Source organism: Centropristis striata, chromosome 2 (assembly GCF_030273125.1).
Source record: "Centropristis striata isolate RG_2023a ecotype Rhode Island chromosome 2, C.striata_1.0, whole genome shotgun sequence".
NCBI classification, from domain to species: Eukaryota; Metazoa; Chordata; class Actinopteri; order Perciformes; family Serranidae; genus Centropristis; species Centropristis striata.
This window is the reverse complement of record NC_081518.1, coordinates 34,633,752-34,653,761: the sequence shown is the minus strand read 5'-3', so window position 1 is coordinate 34,653,761 and position 20,010 is coordinate 34,633,752. Positions and strand designations below refer to the sequence as shown.

Genomic DNA, 20,010 nt, shown 5'->3' with positions numbered 1-20,010 from the left:
GAAAAATACCCTTGAGACAGCGACAAGGCCATGAAGATTAAAGAGAGAGTTTGTTATTTTATGCTTTGTTATTTTGTAAGAAATAAAAGTAAAAAAAAAAAACACTAAGGAGCAGCTTGAATTAATGCATTTTTCCTCTTTATGCAAGGCAGAGCTATTCAATTGTCAAGCATAAACATTAGATTGATTTTGATAACTTTAAAGCACTGTGCAGCTTTATTATGGAGAAAAAGAAGTTTTCGGATCAGGACTTGGTATCAGCAGATATTCAATATTAACTGAATCTGATCAGGATAGAGGGCAACCATGATTTTTTTATGTCATACTTTGGCCAATCTAAGACTGATTGTGTAGTCAAAGCTCTTGTGTGGCTACTTGCTTTCAGAGAACATAAAACTTTTTGCAAAATGGAGAGAAAGTTTGTTGTTTGTTGCAATTTCAAACTAAGCTATCATATCTGTGGTATACTGCCACCAATATTTTACTTCAATCAGAAGCTGTTGCACAAAGACTGTGAGATCAAATGGATAACATACCTAGATTGTACCAAACATCCATTTCTCCACTGAGAGTGCGAACCTCGATGATGGTCTGGCCCAGGAAATCGTCTGACTCTCGTTTAAAATGCTGCTTCACACGTGATTTGATGTCATCATCCTCGTCCCACACACGCACCTTAATGCGGTCAGTGGCATTGTGACATTCACTGTGATTTGGAAGATAATTATGCCAGGTCAAAACAATCATAACAACATCATCATTAACAACAACAAAAACAACAAAAACAACAACAACAACAACAACAACAGCAACAACATATTCAGTGGCAGCTCATCAGTTTTGGGTACTAAGTGGAGCAGAATGACATAAATACATGTTCAGACACCTTCCTGACCCTTTTCTAAGTAACATATTCATAATTCTTGCCTGGATTCAAATGAGGGAATGTGTGTATTTGTGTGCACACATGGGTGTGTATGAGTGAGTGTGTATGCTTAGCATGTGTATGTGGAGAAGGGCTCTCTGCCTGGAAGGAGGAATTACCCCAAGATATGGCATGACCTTTACACTGCATCTCTGTATTTTTACTCTCTCCCCATGCATGCTAATATCCTCAGAGAATGTTTCACAAGAACGTCTCTATAGCATTCATTGCAAGGATTATTTATTTGTCAAAGCTTTATGTCCGTCTCTCTGGTCTCCCTTGCATCAGTGCAGTTGACAGACGTTTCACAATAATGACTCTGCTAAATAGAACAGAGGTGGCCAAAGCACTTAGCTTCAGATGGGGTCAGACTGTTCGGCTCTGGAATTAAAACCGACAGATTACATTTTGTTCTAATGACATCTTGGGTGCGACAGCCAGAGAAACAGTATCTGCAGTATTTTTTTTTAACTAATCCCTTTCCGGGGGAAGCACTGGCTGCTGCTGCTCCACTAGTCCGGGACTTTGCTCGTTGCCAAGCACACAGTAATGCATCGCTCTATTAATCTACATCCCTGTAGTAATGGGAAAGAGTTTTATTACAGCCACCACTGGAGTCTTATTACAGGTATGGAGCCTTGTTTGAAACTGGCATAGGACACACACACACACACACACACACACACACACACACACACACACATAATCACAGTTGTACATACGAACTGATAACCATCATTTAAAAATACCTTCACATTAAAAAAAAAATAATAATAATAATTCTCACATAAATATGGCATAGAAACAGACAGAAACCTCCAAAAGAAGTACCCCTCCACCCCACTTTTGCTTTTTGGTCAAATCTTAATACAGAAATACAGAAGCAAGGACCCGTCCTCTGGATCAGGGTATGTTTTTGAGACAAACATTGCGATGCAGCTCTCTGGCTAGCTGCAACTACTTCCACAAAGTTTGTGAGTTGTACTGCATCCCACACTACCGGACACAGGTGTGATTTTTCAATAATATGTATTTAGGTATTTATTGTATGCTATTGATCTCAAGCGTCTCATGCAGCAATTGAATGACAGGCAGAAAAAAAACAGCTGCTATTAGGCTGTCAGGGAACACCTAAAAAAATTGTAACACATTCAATTGTTTCTTTTGTTTAGTGCCAGTAGGGGATGCAGTGGGCCTTCTCGTTGTGATGAGTGGCTTTGTTAAGTTACTTTTCTAAAGCCCTTTAGGATTTACTTGATTTTCCAAAACGTTTCCAGGCCAGGAAAACCTAATTTAAAAAAAAATGATGAATTTATCTAAGACTGTAGAAACCCAATCACACACATTTACAAGTTTTTTTAATATACCTTCGCTCTTACTACCTGGACTTTCTTGATGCAGACAAAAATAAGATTCTAAAAGTTTAGAAGAACAACAGCTAATACCTACAAGAACTATTGAACACTTGCACCATGGTCTAGGGGTTGCAAGTGTTGAGCTAAGTTGAGCTTGACAGCTTTAAATTAAATCTTTTTTTTCAACCTGGTTCCTATTTTCAAAGTTCTGGTGCTTGGCTAAAAAATAACAATTTATGATTTTATTGGGGAAAGCATTGCAAACCTTGAACAGGGCTCTCAAAGGCTCCAATTTCCACATTTTGAAAACTACTTATTTGGGGATAATGTAAATGTTTGAAGTGATCTCTTGGAAACTCAACAATCATCCATTATATTGCCAATCTACTTCCTGTTAAATTTGCAGAATATCCTACCAGCTGAACTGAACAAATTTTTGTATCGACTGTGTCAAGAAAAGAAATTGAGGCAGAAACAGAGAGGTAACCAGTAGATTGAGCGGTGATAATTCATACTTATATACTTATATAGACTGAGGGGAATAGCTCGTGTTAGAAACAAAGAGACAGAATCCTGGTCAGGACAATGGAGAGGTCGCTTTAAATGAGAGTTACATACAAGTAAAGCAGCAAAACATAAAATTAAGTCAGAGTCAGTAATAAAAAAAAGAATTGTCTTATTTACTAATCCTTAAGATTCCCTTGAACAGATCATTCTTAATCTTAGAGGAGATTTTGTGGTCACATAGAGGTCAAATTAATAGAAAGCACTCACAAGTGGAATTTCTCATCCCAGACCGGGTTGAGGTTGCCGAAGATGGTCTTTGTCCGGCGTTTGGTCTTGCCAATCTGGACGGTGACGTAAGGGTCGCTGGAGCCAGTTTTATCCTTGGCCTGTAAGCCCTGTGCACTCATGACTGGAGACAAGACAGGGTTGGAGAAGAGTGAAAAGTCATGTCAGTGCCACAAGCAACATATTTGACCATTTTAAGCTTTAATTTCATAGATGGAAGGCTTCTTGTCCTGATCTCAGTGACAAACTAATTCAATTAAATCCCAGGGGCATATTATCTTGGAAGTGAAAAACAGAGAGCATGTGCATCATTTGATTTTTTGGTTTTAACTTAAGAATCAAGACCTTGTTACTGCCTCCACTACCTACAGAAATGTAACTATGCAGCTCTTTGGTTCAATGACAGCAACTATTATTCATCTTTTTGTTTTTATGTGAAGTGTTAAGCATTTCTATGATTTATCTCTTTCGACATCCAGGTAGATTCCACCCCTGTGTGTTTGCCCACTGCTACAACATATATGCTGAGCAAAGACAAAGATTCAGAATCTTACTCTCTCTCTCACACACACACACACACACACACACACACAGGAAGGTGCAGAGAAGGAGAGACAGTAGTATTTCACAGTGCCATAAAAGGGAAAAAGGACACTGAGGCATTAAATATGCATAAGTGACAGTCTAAATAATTCAGGGTACATATATATCCCTCAGCTCAATGCTGACAGAAGTTGGTGGGAAGGATATAGAGGCTTGAAGAGCTATGGCCTGCTTGCTCCAGGAGCACTGAAAATCAAATGCCTCCTGTAGTAAAAGAGGGGTCCAAGACCATGACAGACATATAGAGGGGTCAGTATGCTTCAAAAAAGTACTTGTCAGATCATTCAACAGAATCTGAAGGTCTGCCCCCAGAGTTTCTGAAACTGACAATCAGTGCACAATGCATGTATGCACAAGTATCCCACCCCCAGCTCTCTATATGAAGGCTGGCTTTTTGCCCCGTCTTTAAGAGTTTCAACCCTATACTGAATTTTATTATCAAATTCAAATCCCTTTGAATCTTTTATTGAATCTGATTGGGTTCAAGCTTTCACAATTTAAAGCAAGAAAAGCTTCAAAGAACTGTCAAAGAACTGAAATCAAATTAACATAACTGGCTGTTAAGTAAGGGGTTTCTATTGATTCGAGGAGGAGAGATTAACAGAGAGACATACCCAGAAACATAAACAAATTAAGTATGCATGTTGTATGAAGAATGGACAGTGAACACAGGGGAAGAGTACATGTTTTCCCATTTAATACCTTGATTGAAAATATAGAAATGCACTAAGGCAATTAAAGTAAAGAAAAAAAGGATATACCATATAGTTGTACACCAATATAATATAGTCATACTCCTTGTAGATTTGTTTGATAATGATCTGATCTAATGAGCAGATTACAGTATGCCTGATCAAGGTTCATATTCCCTGCCAGGCCTCGTAGTGGGCACATTAGCCAGCAACAGAATATCTCATGGTCGCTGTGAGAGTGCTGCAGAGTCAATGCCAGTCGGTATTTATCTAATGAATGACAAATAAACAACAACTCAATAACTACATTTTGAAATAGGACGTTCAATAAGCCCCTGGGAAACTGACCGGGGCAACCCAGAATATTTTCAATGTCTCTCTCACTCCCTTTTCCTTCTTTCTTCTTCTCCCCTCCTCTCTTACAGCAGTCCTCTTCCTAGCTACTCCGATCCTTTTCCCCTCCCTCTCTATTTGTCTCACTCCCTCTCCATTTCTATTTCTCTCCAGTGTATTGACACTGCAAGAAATGCAAGTTGAGCAATAAATGAGCTGGGCCTGGCACAGTTACCGCAGAGATGGATTGGAGTCCGGGGGTTGGGGTTATAAAGCTAACTTCCTGACCTTCTTTCTGCCAGTTCACGATAAATAAAATGAACCCCAGCGTATGAGTGATAGTATGAACAATGTGTATGTAAATTAAGTAGTAAAATGAAAGAAGGGCCATTTAATCTTCAAGGATGATGATGCTGTTTTAGGTTTAACAGTTTGCAGGAATTGAGATAAACAGAGGTTATGCAATCAAACAATGTGTGAAAAAAACTGCCCCAAAGGAGAAATGAATATATGTCTAATGGAAGAAGAAAGTAATTTTTCTCCTGAAAGTGCTATAAAGTGGCGTTCTGTCAAACTGCACACAGGGGCATGACATTATGATTGGCATCTCTGTGAGGGCTGGAAGTGTAGAAGCACACTGTATATATCAGCATGCTAGTGAGCTCAAGAAGACATAAAGATATCTGTCAGTTGAAGCAAGTACTCTTCCACTATAATAATAATTCATCATTGCCTCTTTATCTTTCAGATGCTCTGTAGTTATTGTGCCACTGTTTAGCATTTGGCATTGTTGCAACCTGATAAGCTCTCCCACTGCTCAACTTGTACCTTGTTCTCATGAGAGCTGCATGTCATGGACTGTGTTAAATATCCATGTGTTATTAAAACATGTTATTGTCTAGGTACATGAGTCAAGTAGAGTAGATAGTAGATGAGTCTCAGAATTTGTATCCTGGTTTCAAAGTCTATACACGATGACCAAAAAAACCCTAAACTATTGTCCACAAGACATTGATGCATTAGTGACCTTTATCACATTATCAACCAACTGCTTCGCTCCGAAATATCTAATCATTTTCTATTTCTATTCTAATTAAATATGCATTTCTGATTGTGACTCGGTGTAAGAGGTTAATGACCGAGATCTTGAGGTTAATAACAAGTAAATACTAATTAGAATAACAATGTCCGTCATTTGAGATGAGCCTGACTTGTGATGGCAGTTTAGTTGATTTTGCCGTTGGAGGAGGGTAATAGGTCATGGGCCAAAGGTCAAGGGTCAGACTGCTAGTTACAAAGCATCTATCACTGTTCAGTTGAGTGATGACTCATGTGTAAACGAAAGATAATAAAACTCCGCATCATAATTGAGAGATTCTATCATAGTAAGATTCATAATCCAAATATTAGTGGATGGTTTGAAGAATGAACCCAGGCTGACCTGTGATGCTGATTTTGGCAGACCACTTGGAGGTCCCATCCAGAACAGCTTGCTTGGCTGTCTTCAGATGGCTGGTGAACTCTTCTTTGGAGACGTGGAACATCTCCTGGATCACCTCAAACACTTCAGGACTATTTTTCTCTCTTATCTTCATCCGTTCCTTCATAGCCATGATGATATTCTGAGTCTTGTCCTCTGCTCCGTGCTTGGAGCTCTTCTCCACTGCTCCTGAAACAAGCCAAAAGTTGCAGTGTTTTGGCTCAGTAGTATGCACATTTAATACCCAGGAATTGGGAGAAACATTGGTGATTGATCTCTGTGCCAGGGTATCTATCATTAGTATTCACCACCTCTTTTTCAGTCTTATCTGTTAAATAACGAAGGTTAGTTGACTTTCTTTTCTATTTTACATAGCAAGAGTGTACAATACTGTGTTACACCATCCATAAACCTGTCTAATATGTGCCATTTTGACTCTGACTGTGTGAAAGTTGGGATGGGAAATTCACATGATAATGTGTGTTTATTTGTGTATCTGTAAGACAAATAAAGGCACATGTGAGTTTTATATCTTTGTGTCTGATCACAGTGTCATGCTGATTAAAATCTGATAAAGATGAACCACAGTGTGAACTATAAAGCATTGTTATGCTTGAATAAAACTGTTATGAAACATTGAGTTTTATAACGGCCACGGTACATCTAATCCACTTAGAGTGTGTGAGGATTGCCGTGAGGATCATCCTGAAGCCTGCATGTCACATTGTTCCTATTTGACGACACCGTAAGAGGGGGTTGCTGATTGAAACACGCTGATTGGAGACTGTAATGAGTGTGAGCAATGTAAATGCACCATGTCGCTTGTAGAAATGAGTCCAATGATATATGTAATATGTATCACACAAATCCCCATGACAGTGTTCACATGTACAGTAGGACTTACAATATAGTGTATTGGTATTTATAGAAATGTGGGAGATGAAGTGCTGTACTAGCATTGTGGGCAGCTTTACAGACCAATCCAGTTTTTAGATTCAACATATTTAAATAACCATTTAGTTGTTTGGTAATTAGCCAGCGCAAAAAAATTTAAATCCTGAAAATGTACTTTAAGCATGTAACAAAATAAATTCAGCTTATTTTAAATGCATTTTCTATATAATGTTGTATAATATTATATTTTCACCCTTTTTTTCAAAGTCTTTGTGGATTGTACATCAGAGCATTATGTGAACTTTCTTACTTTGTAAACAATCTGCGTTGAGCAGGTCCTGGCACTTCTCGTGACATTTAACGCCACACTCTGAGCAGCGCATGCCCTGACGGGCGATGCCCCACAGCAGCCCCTCACACTCATGGCAGTAGGTGGGTGCAGTCGCCGTCCACACCTCGAAGTTATGGGGTGTTGTGGATGAAATTGGGTAGATCAAGGCCTGCAGAGTCTTCTTGAAGACGTGTAGTTTCTGAAAAGGAAGGAAAAGCATTGAGAAAGTGTAGGAGGTAATAAGATATGGGGGAATATGATAGCCAAGGAGAATATGAGGGAGTGAAAAACAGAGGAGCTGACTCATAGCACCATGAGCTAGAGAATAAAACATTTGTAATAACTTCTAAAGTTAATAAAAACAATTTTGTACTTAAATTGCTTTTCAGAAATGTTCAATACATCTTGAGATCAGTACTAAAAAAAGAACTCTGCGTCTGCTGAGGGACAACAAAAGCCTGATATCATCACATAAAAGTTTTCGTTGAACTTTAGAAGTTCAACAGAAAAAATTGCTTAATTCAAATTGATCTGCAGTCTGAGTTAGATGAAGTTTACAACACGCTTCTGAATTATAGAAATCTTGGCGATTGTATACAGTTGGCTAAGCTGCAGCTATCATTCATCATTACTGCAGCATTCTTCACCTTCTTTTGTTGGACTAAGAGATCCAACAGATTACATTTTTCCAAGAGATAACATGTAGGGGGCTTTGCTGATCCTTTTGTGATTACTTTACCGTCAATGGAGAGGTCAGCTGTATGAGAGTAAATCAGCCTTACATCTCATTAAGCTTAGATTAACAGCATCCTTAACCCACAAGCTTTGTTCACATTGAGTGGTTTACTGAATAAAGCTTCTGCAGACCAAATACTAAAGTCTACTGGATGCCTGTCGAGACTGATTGCTGTGTAACAGAAGCCTCTTCAAGTTGAATGCTTTACTGCTGCAGCCCTGCCATCAGCAAGGACTGGAAAACAGGCCGGGACTTGCCAATTCTTGAAGGCAGAATCAATGGATGCTGTAAATAAGGTTTTTAAAAGTGAGCATTATCCAGATTGAGAGAGGGAGAGCGAGCGAGAGAGAAAGTGACAGAGGAAGAGAAGGAGATGTATGGTGGTTAAATAAATCTTCAAGAGGTGCTTGCTCTCCACTTCTACTCTGCTCTACTCCTCACCCCTTCTCCTCCACCCCTCCCTCGGCTGTCAGCCCCCTGTGTGTTGACAATGTGCTTTAACACCTGAACAGTAGCTCTGCTTTTTACCACCAAGACTACTGCACTGCTCACTGGGACACACTTGCAGACACAAGTGCACACACACATACACTTGCCTAGATGATTAAATGTCACCAGATGACAGGACAACAAGGCCATCTAACATTGTGAAACTTTGCTGATGCAACAGAGAGGCCGTTGAACACTGGAGGGCCTTTAATGAAACGCAGAAGGAGGCAGAGAGATTTCCCTTTTAATCTGAGAACGATGAGATGAAGCAGATGTCTGAGATTTATCCACGACTTGCGCACACGCTAGATCAGGGCCACACCCGGAAGCCTGCTCCTCACCAAATTTAATACTGAACCGTTAAATAGTGACACAGCCTGCAGGAGATGAGTGAGCCAAAATGACTACGAGTGTGGGGAATCTCCCTGTGAAGATATATCTTTTTAGCCTTTATTTAACCAGACAACTGAAGTTATTTAATGGTAGTAAGCATGGTAAGTGAGGAACTCATTTTCTGTCTTGGCATTTCATTGACCACTGCGTCAGTAGTATTTTACTATCCATGTGCTTCATTAAGAAAAGTCTATTTCTGCCTCTTTAAATTTTCCCTCCCTCTCTCTCTCCATCTCCTCACTCTCAGTTCTGACACTACATGTCACACTGTGCAGCAGATGTGGGAAGAGAGCTGCTTGTGTGAGTCTCATGTGTTACACTGAGAAGTAACCTTGGTGATTTTGTGCAAGACACTGCTAGAATTGATTGACAGCTGCAGCCTCTGCCTGAGAGCAACATGACAGAGAAGAATCTAATCTCTCCTCCTCCTTTTCCCCCTCCTTTCCAATTTCACCACCTATTGTCCTTGTCAACCACTTCACTGACACTGCCTCCTCTTCCTGGTCCAGCCTTCCACACCTCCAATCTTGTGCTTTAACTGTTGTACCATCTCAGCCCTAACAAGAAATCTATGTGGTTTTCGCGAAACACCAAAATTTGACATCTGCCAATGTTCTCCTTTGACTTTCTGTCTTTCAGAGGCTGTGGTGGCCTTGGTTTTAATGCCACAGTGAATATTCTGCTAGCACATAAGGCCAGAGGACATAAGAATCCATTGATACTAACCAATATTACGATGACCTGTCAGGAATGGAAAATAACGCTGAAAACGCTGACCTTAAAATATTATGAAAATGGGTTCAACGGTTACAGATAAGTCTCCCTTTTACAGACCGTCCCACTTTAGTCTACCCCCATGCAGTCTGGGGCAAACCAAATGCACCTTTTTGCCTACAATGTGTTATTTTCGACTACTTCAAAATTATCTATTTGATTATTTCTGCATAGTGGGGACTCAAAATTGTCTTGGAATTACATACATTTTATTCAGTGTGATGATGTTATTCCCCACTTCAGCCATTAAACTGTACTATTTTTATCAATTCGCAAACAGTCAAAAATTGGTGAAATTAGCATTAAATGTATGTAACAAATGGTATCAACTCAGAAGCTGCAGCAACAACTTATGAGACATAACTGAGCACGGGTTGGGCTTTTCATATACTGCAATTATAATGTTCTAAGGCCTTATACACTCTAAACAGTTGAAAGGGTTCTTTACCAAAACATGTAAATGTTTTTTATGGGGAAAAAAAGACTGAAATGGGTCTATGAAAGGGAGGGGTTGGTGGATGAGATCAAACTGTCTGGCAAGATTCAGATAATCATCCAAAATTATTTAGGTGGAAATCAATGTAGTTTATTGTGCTGCTAACAACCTGCTTGATGATAACTGAGCTGACTTAAAATAACGCATCACATCTTATTTTCCCGATACTCCTTGACCCATGTCAGATCGTGGCTCTCTTCTTCCTTTGTACAACTGAGTCCCTGCCTTTGTCTTAGCAGGTAAACACAGCCCCAGTTTATGTTGACAGTCACTGTTAAAGGGCTCTGGTGCTTAGATCACATGCAGCTCAGAACATCGAGCGGACATACGGGTTGTTAGCCGGCCTACACATAATGTTCCTTTCTGCTCTAAAAAGCAGATACATGGGGAAATGTGACGCAGAAAGAGAGACTTCTCTGCGTCAGCAATGACATAGTAAGATATTTGAATCTAATTCAAATGTATTCCATTGACAGTGGTGATGCAGAGATGAGACAAAAACAGGATGGAAGATGGAAGCACTCTAAATAGGTTCAAACATCTCTCCAGGGAGTAGGGGGTGGATTGTTCAACATGGCTGCCTGATCAGTGACAAATCGGGGCCAGGGGTGCATGATGACAAGTCACCCTTAGCTCTGATCTTCTCTCGTTCTTTTCTTAATTCCTTCATTTTCTCACCCTTTCCTCTTCCTTTCTCCTCTCTCTCTCTAACTCCTCTACACTCTATGCATATAAGAGCATATGGTCATATACTGAGTACTCTCACAGTCTTCACAGGAAAGCACTCTCCTGGACTTAATGCAGCAGATAAAACTCTGACATCTGCTCGTCCTACTTAACAAGACCGCACAATCTGCAGCTTTGCTCTTAACGTGCCTCCTCTCGTCCACCAATTATTAGACTCTTCCTTGTTTTCTCCAAATCGGAATATTGGACATCTATCCCTGAAGTTCAAGTCCCTACTTGCCACTGTGCTGCAATCTCAAATTTGCCCAAGAATCAGCTCCCTTCTTACACAATTAACACAGTGCATCTGTCACGTCATTTCTCCCTGATCTGGGACACTGGGAGTTGTTCGTCCCTAAAGCCCCTTTCATGAAACCCATAGCTATTAGTAAGCAATCAAGTCCTTGTCACTAGAGGGCAACTGGGCATGTGGACCATGAGGAACAAGTCAACTGTGTGAAACAGATAAGTGATACGAACATGTACACAAATCAGTGTGCCTAAAATGAGAGCCACATCTCATGTTTGAAAAGATGAAATATTTGTGCATGATGTACAGAGCACATTTGAATCTAGTAATCTGGTAGGCTTAGGCAGCCCCTTGTTCAACATCAGTGGATATGAAATTGTCTGCTTGTTTGTCTGCATGTTTGAAACTGCCTTCTCCTGGCGTTTGCATCCTATAATGCTGTCTTCCCTCTGGGAGGAAGGAATTGCAATCAATTAATGCAGACAGAGCTTTGGAGGTCAACACAAAAGTGTCTCACACCATCGACAGAGACATTCTGCCTTTTCTCCATAGCAGGGTCTATTATTAACTGTGGGGCATTGTCTTAATTAAATAATGGGGCTATTTCTTAATCTCTGCGCTCAGCTAAATAATCTGACAGAAGGACTATAGTAGAAAGAGTAGCTGGAAAGAGACCAATTAAAAAAATGCAGTATATATTACATACTGAAAAAAGCAGACAGACTGATGATGGCATGGTGTGTATACATCTTCTATTTTTCATTTTGGAAGCCTATGTTCCTGGCAAAGTGATCCCGGGCCGTGAAGTGCAATGGCTGCAGCAAACAGCACAACTCCAAAAGTTTGTCAAAGTTCCAGCACTCTCCTCTCATAACTGCACCCTTAAAATATAATGAGAACATGGGTCCAGCATCCCATGTCTCTGCAGTAGCATCCATTACCCATTAAGACTCCACAATAAACAGACAATGACTTTCCATGCAGGCACTGCAGGCATGTTAGTACTCACCAAGTCCTCATTATTCAGGGTGGACCGGTTCACCAGAGCGAACGAGATGCCTGCCTTTCGAGCAGTGAGGGTCTGTGAGCAGAAGAGGAAAAGAGAGATGATGAAAAGGGATAATTCCACCGACCCATTTTTACCTTTCTGCAGTTTTATACAGAAACTCAAGGGATTTACACACAGTGCCATATAGAATACACATCTATATAGATATATATTCAGCTTGTAAATGGTTGACAATACATTGTGAGAGAAAGAAAAGGACTGAATAGAAGAGGGTTACAGTGCATATAAAATATAATATGAATAAAAAGAGATATAGCTAAATAACAGTAAATAAATGGACCAAACAAAAACAACGATTTGTTTAAGGGATAGATTTAGATATACTGAAATTGGGTTATATGAGGTGCTAATTCATAGGTTATTTAGTACAGTACCTACAGAAGATAACGGCACACCCTATAAAAAACGGCCACCTAAAAAATCAATATCAGTTTAAGTGTACGCTCAATTAGAATTTTTTTATTACCTACGTACCTTGTACCTTGCTGTCAGACAGCCGTTTAAGATAAAGCTAGGGTAAAAGACACCAGACCTCATTGACAAAAACATCAGTTTTTATCTCACAGAATACTGGTGGTCTACCACTACCTCAGTCATTTTGTATGTTTGTGTGACTGTATAATTTGATGAATCTGAACCAATCCAGGGTAAAATGTTTGTTTTTGTCAATGGAGTTTGGTGGCTTTGATGTGAACATATTGTATAACGGCTCCATATAGCTCATGCCTACTGAAGGTAATACACTCACTATGGATAAATACAATAAAACCCTCATTCAACACAAACTTAACCTTTGAGTTTCTATATCGTGTGTGTTTACAGACAAAGCATTCATCTTTTGCTCTTGTGTACAAGTGCAGACATGCGTTAGCTTACCAAAGCCTGTGATTTTCAGGAGGCCATGAATAGAGAATGAAAGAAATAAAGATATTGAATTAGATTAGGAGTGGGAGGATGAATATTGAAAGCACAAACAGCAGAAGAACTGTATTTTTTATCCACACTGAGCGCATAGGTGTCTCAACTGCCATGCAGGACTGCTGGTTAGGGCACAGTGCTCTAGAAAGATTCAACTATTCATCAAGAGAGATTATACAGCCGTTGCATGATTCTTTATCCACTCATGCACTGGAAGTTACTAAACTGCAGTCATGCTTGGCATTTAAATTCACTTCTCTGTTGGATGAAGCTTTGATCATATTTTCTGCTGTCTGCTCTGCACATTAGTTTGACACAAACAGAGAAACACAAGACACACACACTCACGTATGGGTGAAGCCAGCTGTACTGCACAACACGGACTCTCTCACACACACACACTTAAGAAACACACACACACACACACATCTGCTCAGACATTCATAAACATAATCAAACATTGCACAGTACACGCCCAAACAAAAACAGACAGGTAACACACACGCACAGATACACACAGATACACACAGATACACATATGTAAATTAACTTTTATATTAATATCCACTGAGTTTGAGTGACCAGAGATTGATAAAACACTTATCCCATACTGGAGGAAGTTACGTAACAAAGGAATGCAGACATGGACAGCTGACAATATTGGATCAGTCTTTACCACGACCCTCTTGTCTGTACAGCCCAGCTATGGTAAAGATCCATGGAAGCCATGGAGAATGTAGGGAACGTGACCTCTACATGAACTGTGAGTGTTGATGTAAGTTTATCAACATGCACCAGCACTGCTGAGGTTGCTACGGGCAATACAATGTGACCCTGTGTCCAGATGTTATCTATTCAGTGAAAATATAGCATCCAATGCTTTGTGAATCGATTTTCAACACTCTTTTTGTGCTTGTTTATATTTTTGCATCCCGCCATGTTGTGGGGGAACCCTGCCGTCCGTTCCAATCAAACGCTGTTGCTGCCCGGAAGCAATCACACAGCAAATGGGGGACATTGACAAAGGAGAGGCATGAAAGGGGGACCAATTAGATCGCTGACTACTGACTTCATCCCACGTGTAAAAGGCTTGCTCAGTGTCACTTTTACATGATTTAAAAGCCTCACACAGTTAAATCAGAAGTCAATGAAGTCTCTCGGATATATTTTTGGGTTGAGTTGTCAACATTTCAAGCTAAATGCAATTTGTCGACACCTGCCGAGCAACGAAAAAAAAGGAAGAAAAATGCAGAAAAAGCATCGGCGAGGCTGAAATCTGACAACTCACTGAAAAATATCACCCATAGCTGTTATGGGTCTATGTAGGAATGGCAATATATACACGCAAAATCCAAAAAAATTAAAAATTAAAAAACGACAACCCATACTTACCAAGACATTGTTGGTTATTAATTTCATGAGAGATATGGACAAATACAGCATCAACTCATGTTGTTCACTGTGATATAAACATTCATCAGCATCTATGTGTATGACATCAAGCTGCATAATCATATTATTTCACAAAAAACTCAAAATATTTAAAGTACTGTGATACAGGTTGTTTTTAATCAACTTTTTAATCAAGGTCTGATCATTTTTTTCCCATCCTTTTGGCTAAAATACATGAAGATGAGAAACGAACGTACACAAGACAGACGTACACTGTGCAGCACATAATGGACAAACAGTTATAAACAGACATGAATACTATTGGCATCACGACAGCATGTTGTTGCTCAGAAAGACTAACCATGTGGCACAGTGCTAAAGTGGACTGCACTGTTACAGGCCTCTCTGTGGGATATGTTATGACACATTATGTTGCAATAAAAACAAATGGGGGAGCATCACTGTGATGCAATGTCTTAAACACCCTCTCTAGGCTAATTAATCATGCCATAGAGTTATGGCTAAGGTTACATATAACTACACACAGCGCTACACACTAAATGGCCAGAGTTTTAAGTGGTTGCTTTTATTACCAATCAACTCCTTACTGGTGTGTTTTTATCACGATTAAAACTTTGTGATTTTTCGCAGCTACTTATTTTCAAAACAACATAGCAGGTCTACATGCATGAGGAAAATATTTTAATCCTTATCTTGTGCAACACACTTAATTAAAACCTAATTAAAATACAAATCAGACAGAGTTATGTTATAATAACCATTACTGTTCAGCGAAAAGAATATTAAGCCTATTATTAGTCTTATAGGCTAGTCCTAGGATATTATTATATATTATATAATGATAAGAAACAAACAATGCCACACTGAAGCTCTACAACATTTTTATCAGTTTCCTGGTAAAGTTATCATTGTCTTCAGCGGGGGTCCATACTCACACAGAGCAGGATTCCTCTAGTGTGGTACAATGTGGGGTCATTCAGATAGGTTTGACATAAATCACACATAACCTTGTTGAGGCAGATGACTCACCAGGTCTCGGACAAGAGGCATTGTCCTCTTGCGGCGTAAATCTGGCATGCTGTCAATACCATAAAGAATACTGCCAGCCCTGGAGAAGCAGACAGATTTAAAGTGTATTAATATCATAATAATGCCATGCTGGGGGAGACATTACTACAGTGAAAGGGGGGCCTTGATTTACACAGCCAGCAAACACCATGGATCATGCCTCCTACCTAACCTGTGTCACCCCTCCCTCTTCCCTTTGCATGGTGCCGACCACCTACATTGGAGCGCCGTGTAATCTCTCTCACCCTCTGATCTTCCCGTACACTCCGTCTCTTCCATGTTTATTGGGTTTTGCTGTAGTGATGCCTGTTATTTATACCTATTATTCCTATTATTGGATTTTTATTGCATCTATAGAAGATTACTGGAACTGTCTCCATGCCTTACACTTTAAGAAGAGTTTCTCTCTGCAACACTTCAGCTCCAACTATCTTGCTCTCTCCATCCTCCAACTCTCTTGTGCACACTCCACGGCTCCCTCTCTGCTTTCGCACCAGTCTAGCTCCTTTCCCATGAGGCTCTCAGTGGCATCACCTCAACTGTCACTCAAAGCCTCTCTAATGACCTCAACATGACATCAAGGCCCCAATGCCTCCACAAAGATAAAGCTCCTCAAGCTTTTCTGTCAGCCCTCTCAGCGACATCAGTGGTATGACCCTAAAGATACACAACGTGACGAGCTGCACCGGCCCTTGCCTCACCCTAGGGCCCCTGGCTCTCACTGCCTTTTTCCTGTATGCACAATGCATGCTGCAGATGGCTGCATAGTCATGACATGAGCTGGGGTAATGGAGGTTAAATATGTTTAACTATTTTTCCCTTATGACATAAGATGACAACAGTTGGCTCCATGTTTCTAAATTAATCATTCATACACATTCCTGAATCAGACACATGTCAGGCATGTGAAGCCCAGAGGATAAGTTCCCTTACAGGTGTTATGGGCATCAGGCATCTTGTATATTCATCTTCTCTCAGTGGTAACTCTCAAAACAGGGAGCTTAGTACTTTAATTCTTACTGCATGCCGGTGAATCAGCATGTCTGCAACATTTTTTGCTACTTGTACCTCAGCATGGGGGTACAAAACAGCACAGCAGCTAAGATTTATGTATAATTGTGGACCGATCAGATCAGGCAGTGAGCCACCACTCACCCTCCAGTCTGCAAGCCGAGCAGTTTGGGGTCCAAAAGACTGCGAGGCTGCAGAGACAAGAAAAACATCATGTAAAGCAAGAAATACAAGGTAAGTGCGCACAACTAAACACAAAGCAAACAACAATGAAATTAAAACAAAAGAAATGTACAGTATAACAAATGTACTTGGGAAAATACAGTACATTTGGAGGTCAATTCAGGATAAGACAAATGATAGAAGAGGAAGAGTACAGCACAGGGAGAAGGGAGGGAAGCACCACAGGCAAAAGACCAAATTATTCCACATCAATGTAATTTGTGGGCTCAAGACTGAGAGTTTTGCCGCTCTTGGTGCTTCAGGCCAGATTTGCCTATTGTGTAACGATCTCCCCTTCACTGACCAAAATGTCCAGTTTGAAACACAAATCATTTTCTGAAAATGGTTTAACGGATAACCGGCACAAAGTGACAACAGAATGGGTCAAAGACACATGCTGCGTTCACTTTTATATCTACAGATATCACTGCAGTTTATCTACAGAAAAACAAACACACAGCACATATACAACGAAACACAAATTTACAAACAATACACAAACACATGCACATGCTAGGAAATCACAAGTGTCCACGTAGTTGATGATAAACAATGACTTAAAACCTGTGTGTCCAAAGCACTGCTGTCTGAAAGGAGAAAATGACAGGAGGATGGAGAGTTAGAAAAGAGCAGCTCACTGGAAAATACACACACTTAGTTAGGACACTAATCTACTATTACCGCCTGATGACACAATTCTGTTTTGCCAAACAATTTATGCAGAAATGGAGACAGAGTCAACATGCGCCTCAGGGAGAATGGCTATGAACAGAGGAATACTGTATAAAGTAGAACCAGAAAAAAAACCTTAACAGAAGGCTCTCAGCCACAGGTTGAAATGTGAATATCATTCTTTGCATATAGAATAATTCAAATCAGTGCAGCACAAATTATAAAACAATGCCTTTGATCGATAATGTTACCTGCATAGCTATGGAGATATGGGACATTAGGTAAGCATAATCAGTTGGGATTATATTGCCTTTTTAGAGATGAACTGTGAGAGAGCAAGCCCTTTAAATAAGCAAGACTGCAGAGGTGTAATTACTGTGCTATTGATCCATGGGTGATAAATGGCAGCATAATCATGATCTAATGTGCTACAAACAGAAAACAGCTGTTCACAACAGAAAGATCAAATTGCTGCTCTGATTGAAACAACACAATGCACTTTTGTTGTTAAAGTGAAGTTACTGCATCACTAACACAGCAGAACAAGACAATGTTAATTAGTTTCTTTAATTTTTCCCCTATCTATCTTATTTTATTTGGTCTTTTAAGTTGAAAGTTGACACCTGTTAAAAAATCTGGTCATTAAAATATTATTGATAACCATTAAAATAGCAATTACTCTGGACAAGCACGTTGATTGAGAACACAGTACATAGTATTTGGTGGATGCTATTACCCAGAGTGCTTTATAGTGCCATTAGTGTTCACCACAACTGCATACCATTTCATGATAATGGTCCTCATGGAGGAACTGATCATTAAAAAAAAACATTGCAATGAAAGCAATTAGTTGTCAAAATTCTTAAAAGGTAATATTTGTAGACACACTACATTTTTGGTACAATTGTTACAGTACATTGTTACTGGGAAAAGTGAAGCTGCACACATGCAGAGACACAACACTCAAAGAGAAGCTAAACTGCAAATAGGTACCATGGACAGTGATCAGCTAAGCTACTTTCAGCACAGCTATACAAGATAGAGCCATCTCCTCCACCAAGTCTGCAGTTGCACTAGATAAAGCCAGAGCACAAAGATAGGCTATAGGCTGCTGATATAAACCTCATTTCACAGTTGCCTTAAATCTTTGGAACAAAAATGTAATTGAATGGTAGGAAAACCTCTGTATGTGTGTGCTGCGGGCAACATGTTGCAACATTACAGTAGCAGTAAATCCTGCATTTCAGCTCCGACACACATGGTCACACCGTACATAGATCAGAGCTCGCCAGAGCAAAAAAGCCTGCACATGGCTGATAGCATTACCAGGACTGACCCCTGCTCCAGCACACAGGAACATATGTTTTTATGTGGACACATTCAAGCGCACATAGAGACGCATGAGCATAGGAGCAGTTTGTATCTTTGTACACTATACGCACACAGCAAGAGAAGAAAGTCCTCTATGCCAGTACAAACATCTTTATTAAATTAGCAAATGGAGACAGATCTCCACAAGACACACAATTTTTAAAGATGTTTTTTAGGATTCAGCACAAGAACAAATGCAGCACAAAACATGGTCACAGTCCAACACTGTGGATGCGTGAGGGCATAGTGATATTTCCAAGGAGCTAGGGAAAAACAGAGGAAGTCACAATAAAGAGGAACAGGACCTGTGATAGAAACTCAAAACCTCTAGCCTTACTTTGAAGTTCAAAGCTAAAGTATGAATGCTCGAAAGACCAGAGTGTATGTGCTTGAACAAATCCCTACAGTACAACACATGGTTGCCCGCTGTGCTGCCAAAAGCAGCCCAGAGCCTTCACCAGTTTTGTGGTGGTGAATATTAAATAAATTTGAAACCTATTAAGTATTACTAAGATGACATCTATGACCATATTTATATTGCTGTTTTTAACTTCGACTACACATAAAAGGCATTGTATAGTGCAGAAGAATTGGGCAGCATTTCTAATATATACATATTGAGCATATCACATGTTGTAGTTTCAATTCAGGTTTCAAACTGCACAGTTTGCATAAAGGTTATAACATCTATATAAATCGATAGCTTTACTAAGTTGTAGTGCTAGCAGAAGTTGGGCCTCCTGCACAAGTCTATTCTACAGACCAGCAGAAAGGAGAAGGACTGTGTAGAAGTTGAGTTACTGACTGTTGAAATAGGAAAGCGGAGAGTGAACATTAGGTTGAAGCTGACATGACCACCAGTCTGTGGTCCGGCTCATTGTATGACAATGCAAGGAAGATTCCAGCACAGAGCACAGGCTGGAGACCTAAAGTGAATGAGAAAAGAAAAGCCTGCAGCAGGTGTCTCTAACTCCTTGTTTCATGTCACTCAAGAGAA

General features: G+C 39.9%; 1 protein-coding gene across 3 annotated transcripts in view; it reads right to left on the bottom strand.

Annotated features, from left to right (window-relative positions):
* The window catches only part of LOC131984741 (protein unc-13 homolog C), a 114,579-nt gene that overhangs the window by 75,164 nt on the left and 19,405 nt on the right, over positions 1-20,010 (bottom strand). For 2 of the 3 annotated variants that reach the window (XM_059349682.1, XM_059349690.1), the window contains exons 3-10: positions 17,535-17,557; positions 16,893-16,939; positions 15,699-15,777; positions 12,279-12,332; positions 7,385-7,604; positions 6,142-6,369; positions 3,055-3,196; positions 537-706 (exon numbers count right to left, since the gene is read on the bottom strand). In XM_059349682.1, the coding sequence (XP_059205665.1) occupies positions 537-706; positions 3,055-3,196; positions 6,142-6,369; positions 7,385-7,604; positions 12,279-12,332; positions 15,699-15,777; positions 16,893-16,939; positions 17,535-17,557 (963 nt within the window). Of the gene's footprint in view, positions 1-536; positions 707-3,054; positions 3,197-6,141; positions 6,370-7,384; positions 7,605-12,278; positions 12,351-13,214; positions 13,221-15,698; positions 15,778-16,892; positions 16,940-17,534; positions 17,558-20,010 lie in introns of all 3 variants that reach the window. The other variant, XM_059349696.1, reaches the window with a different exon arrangement.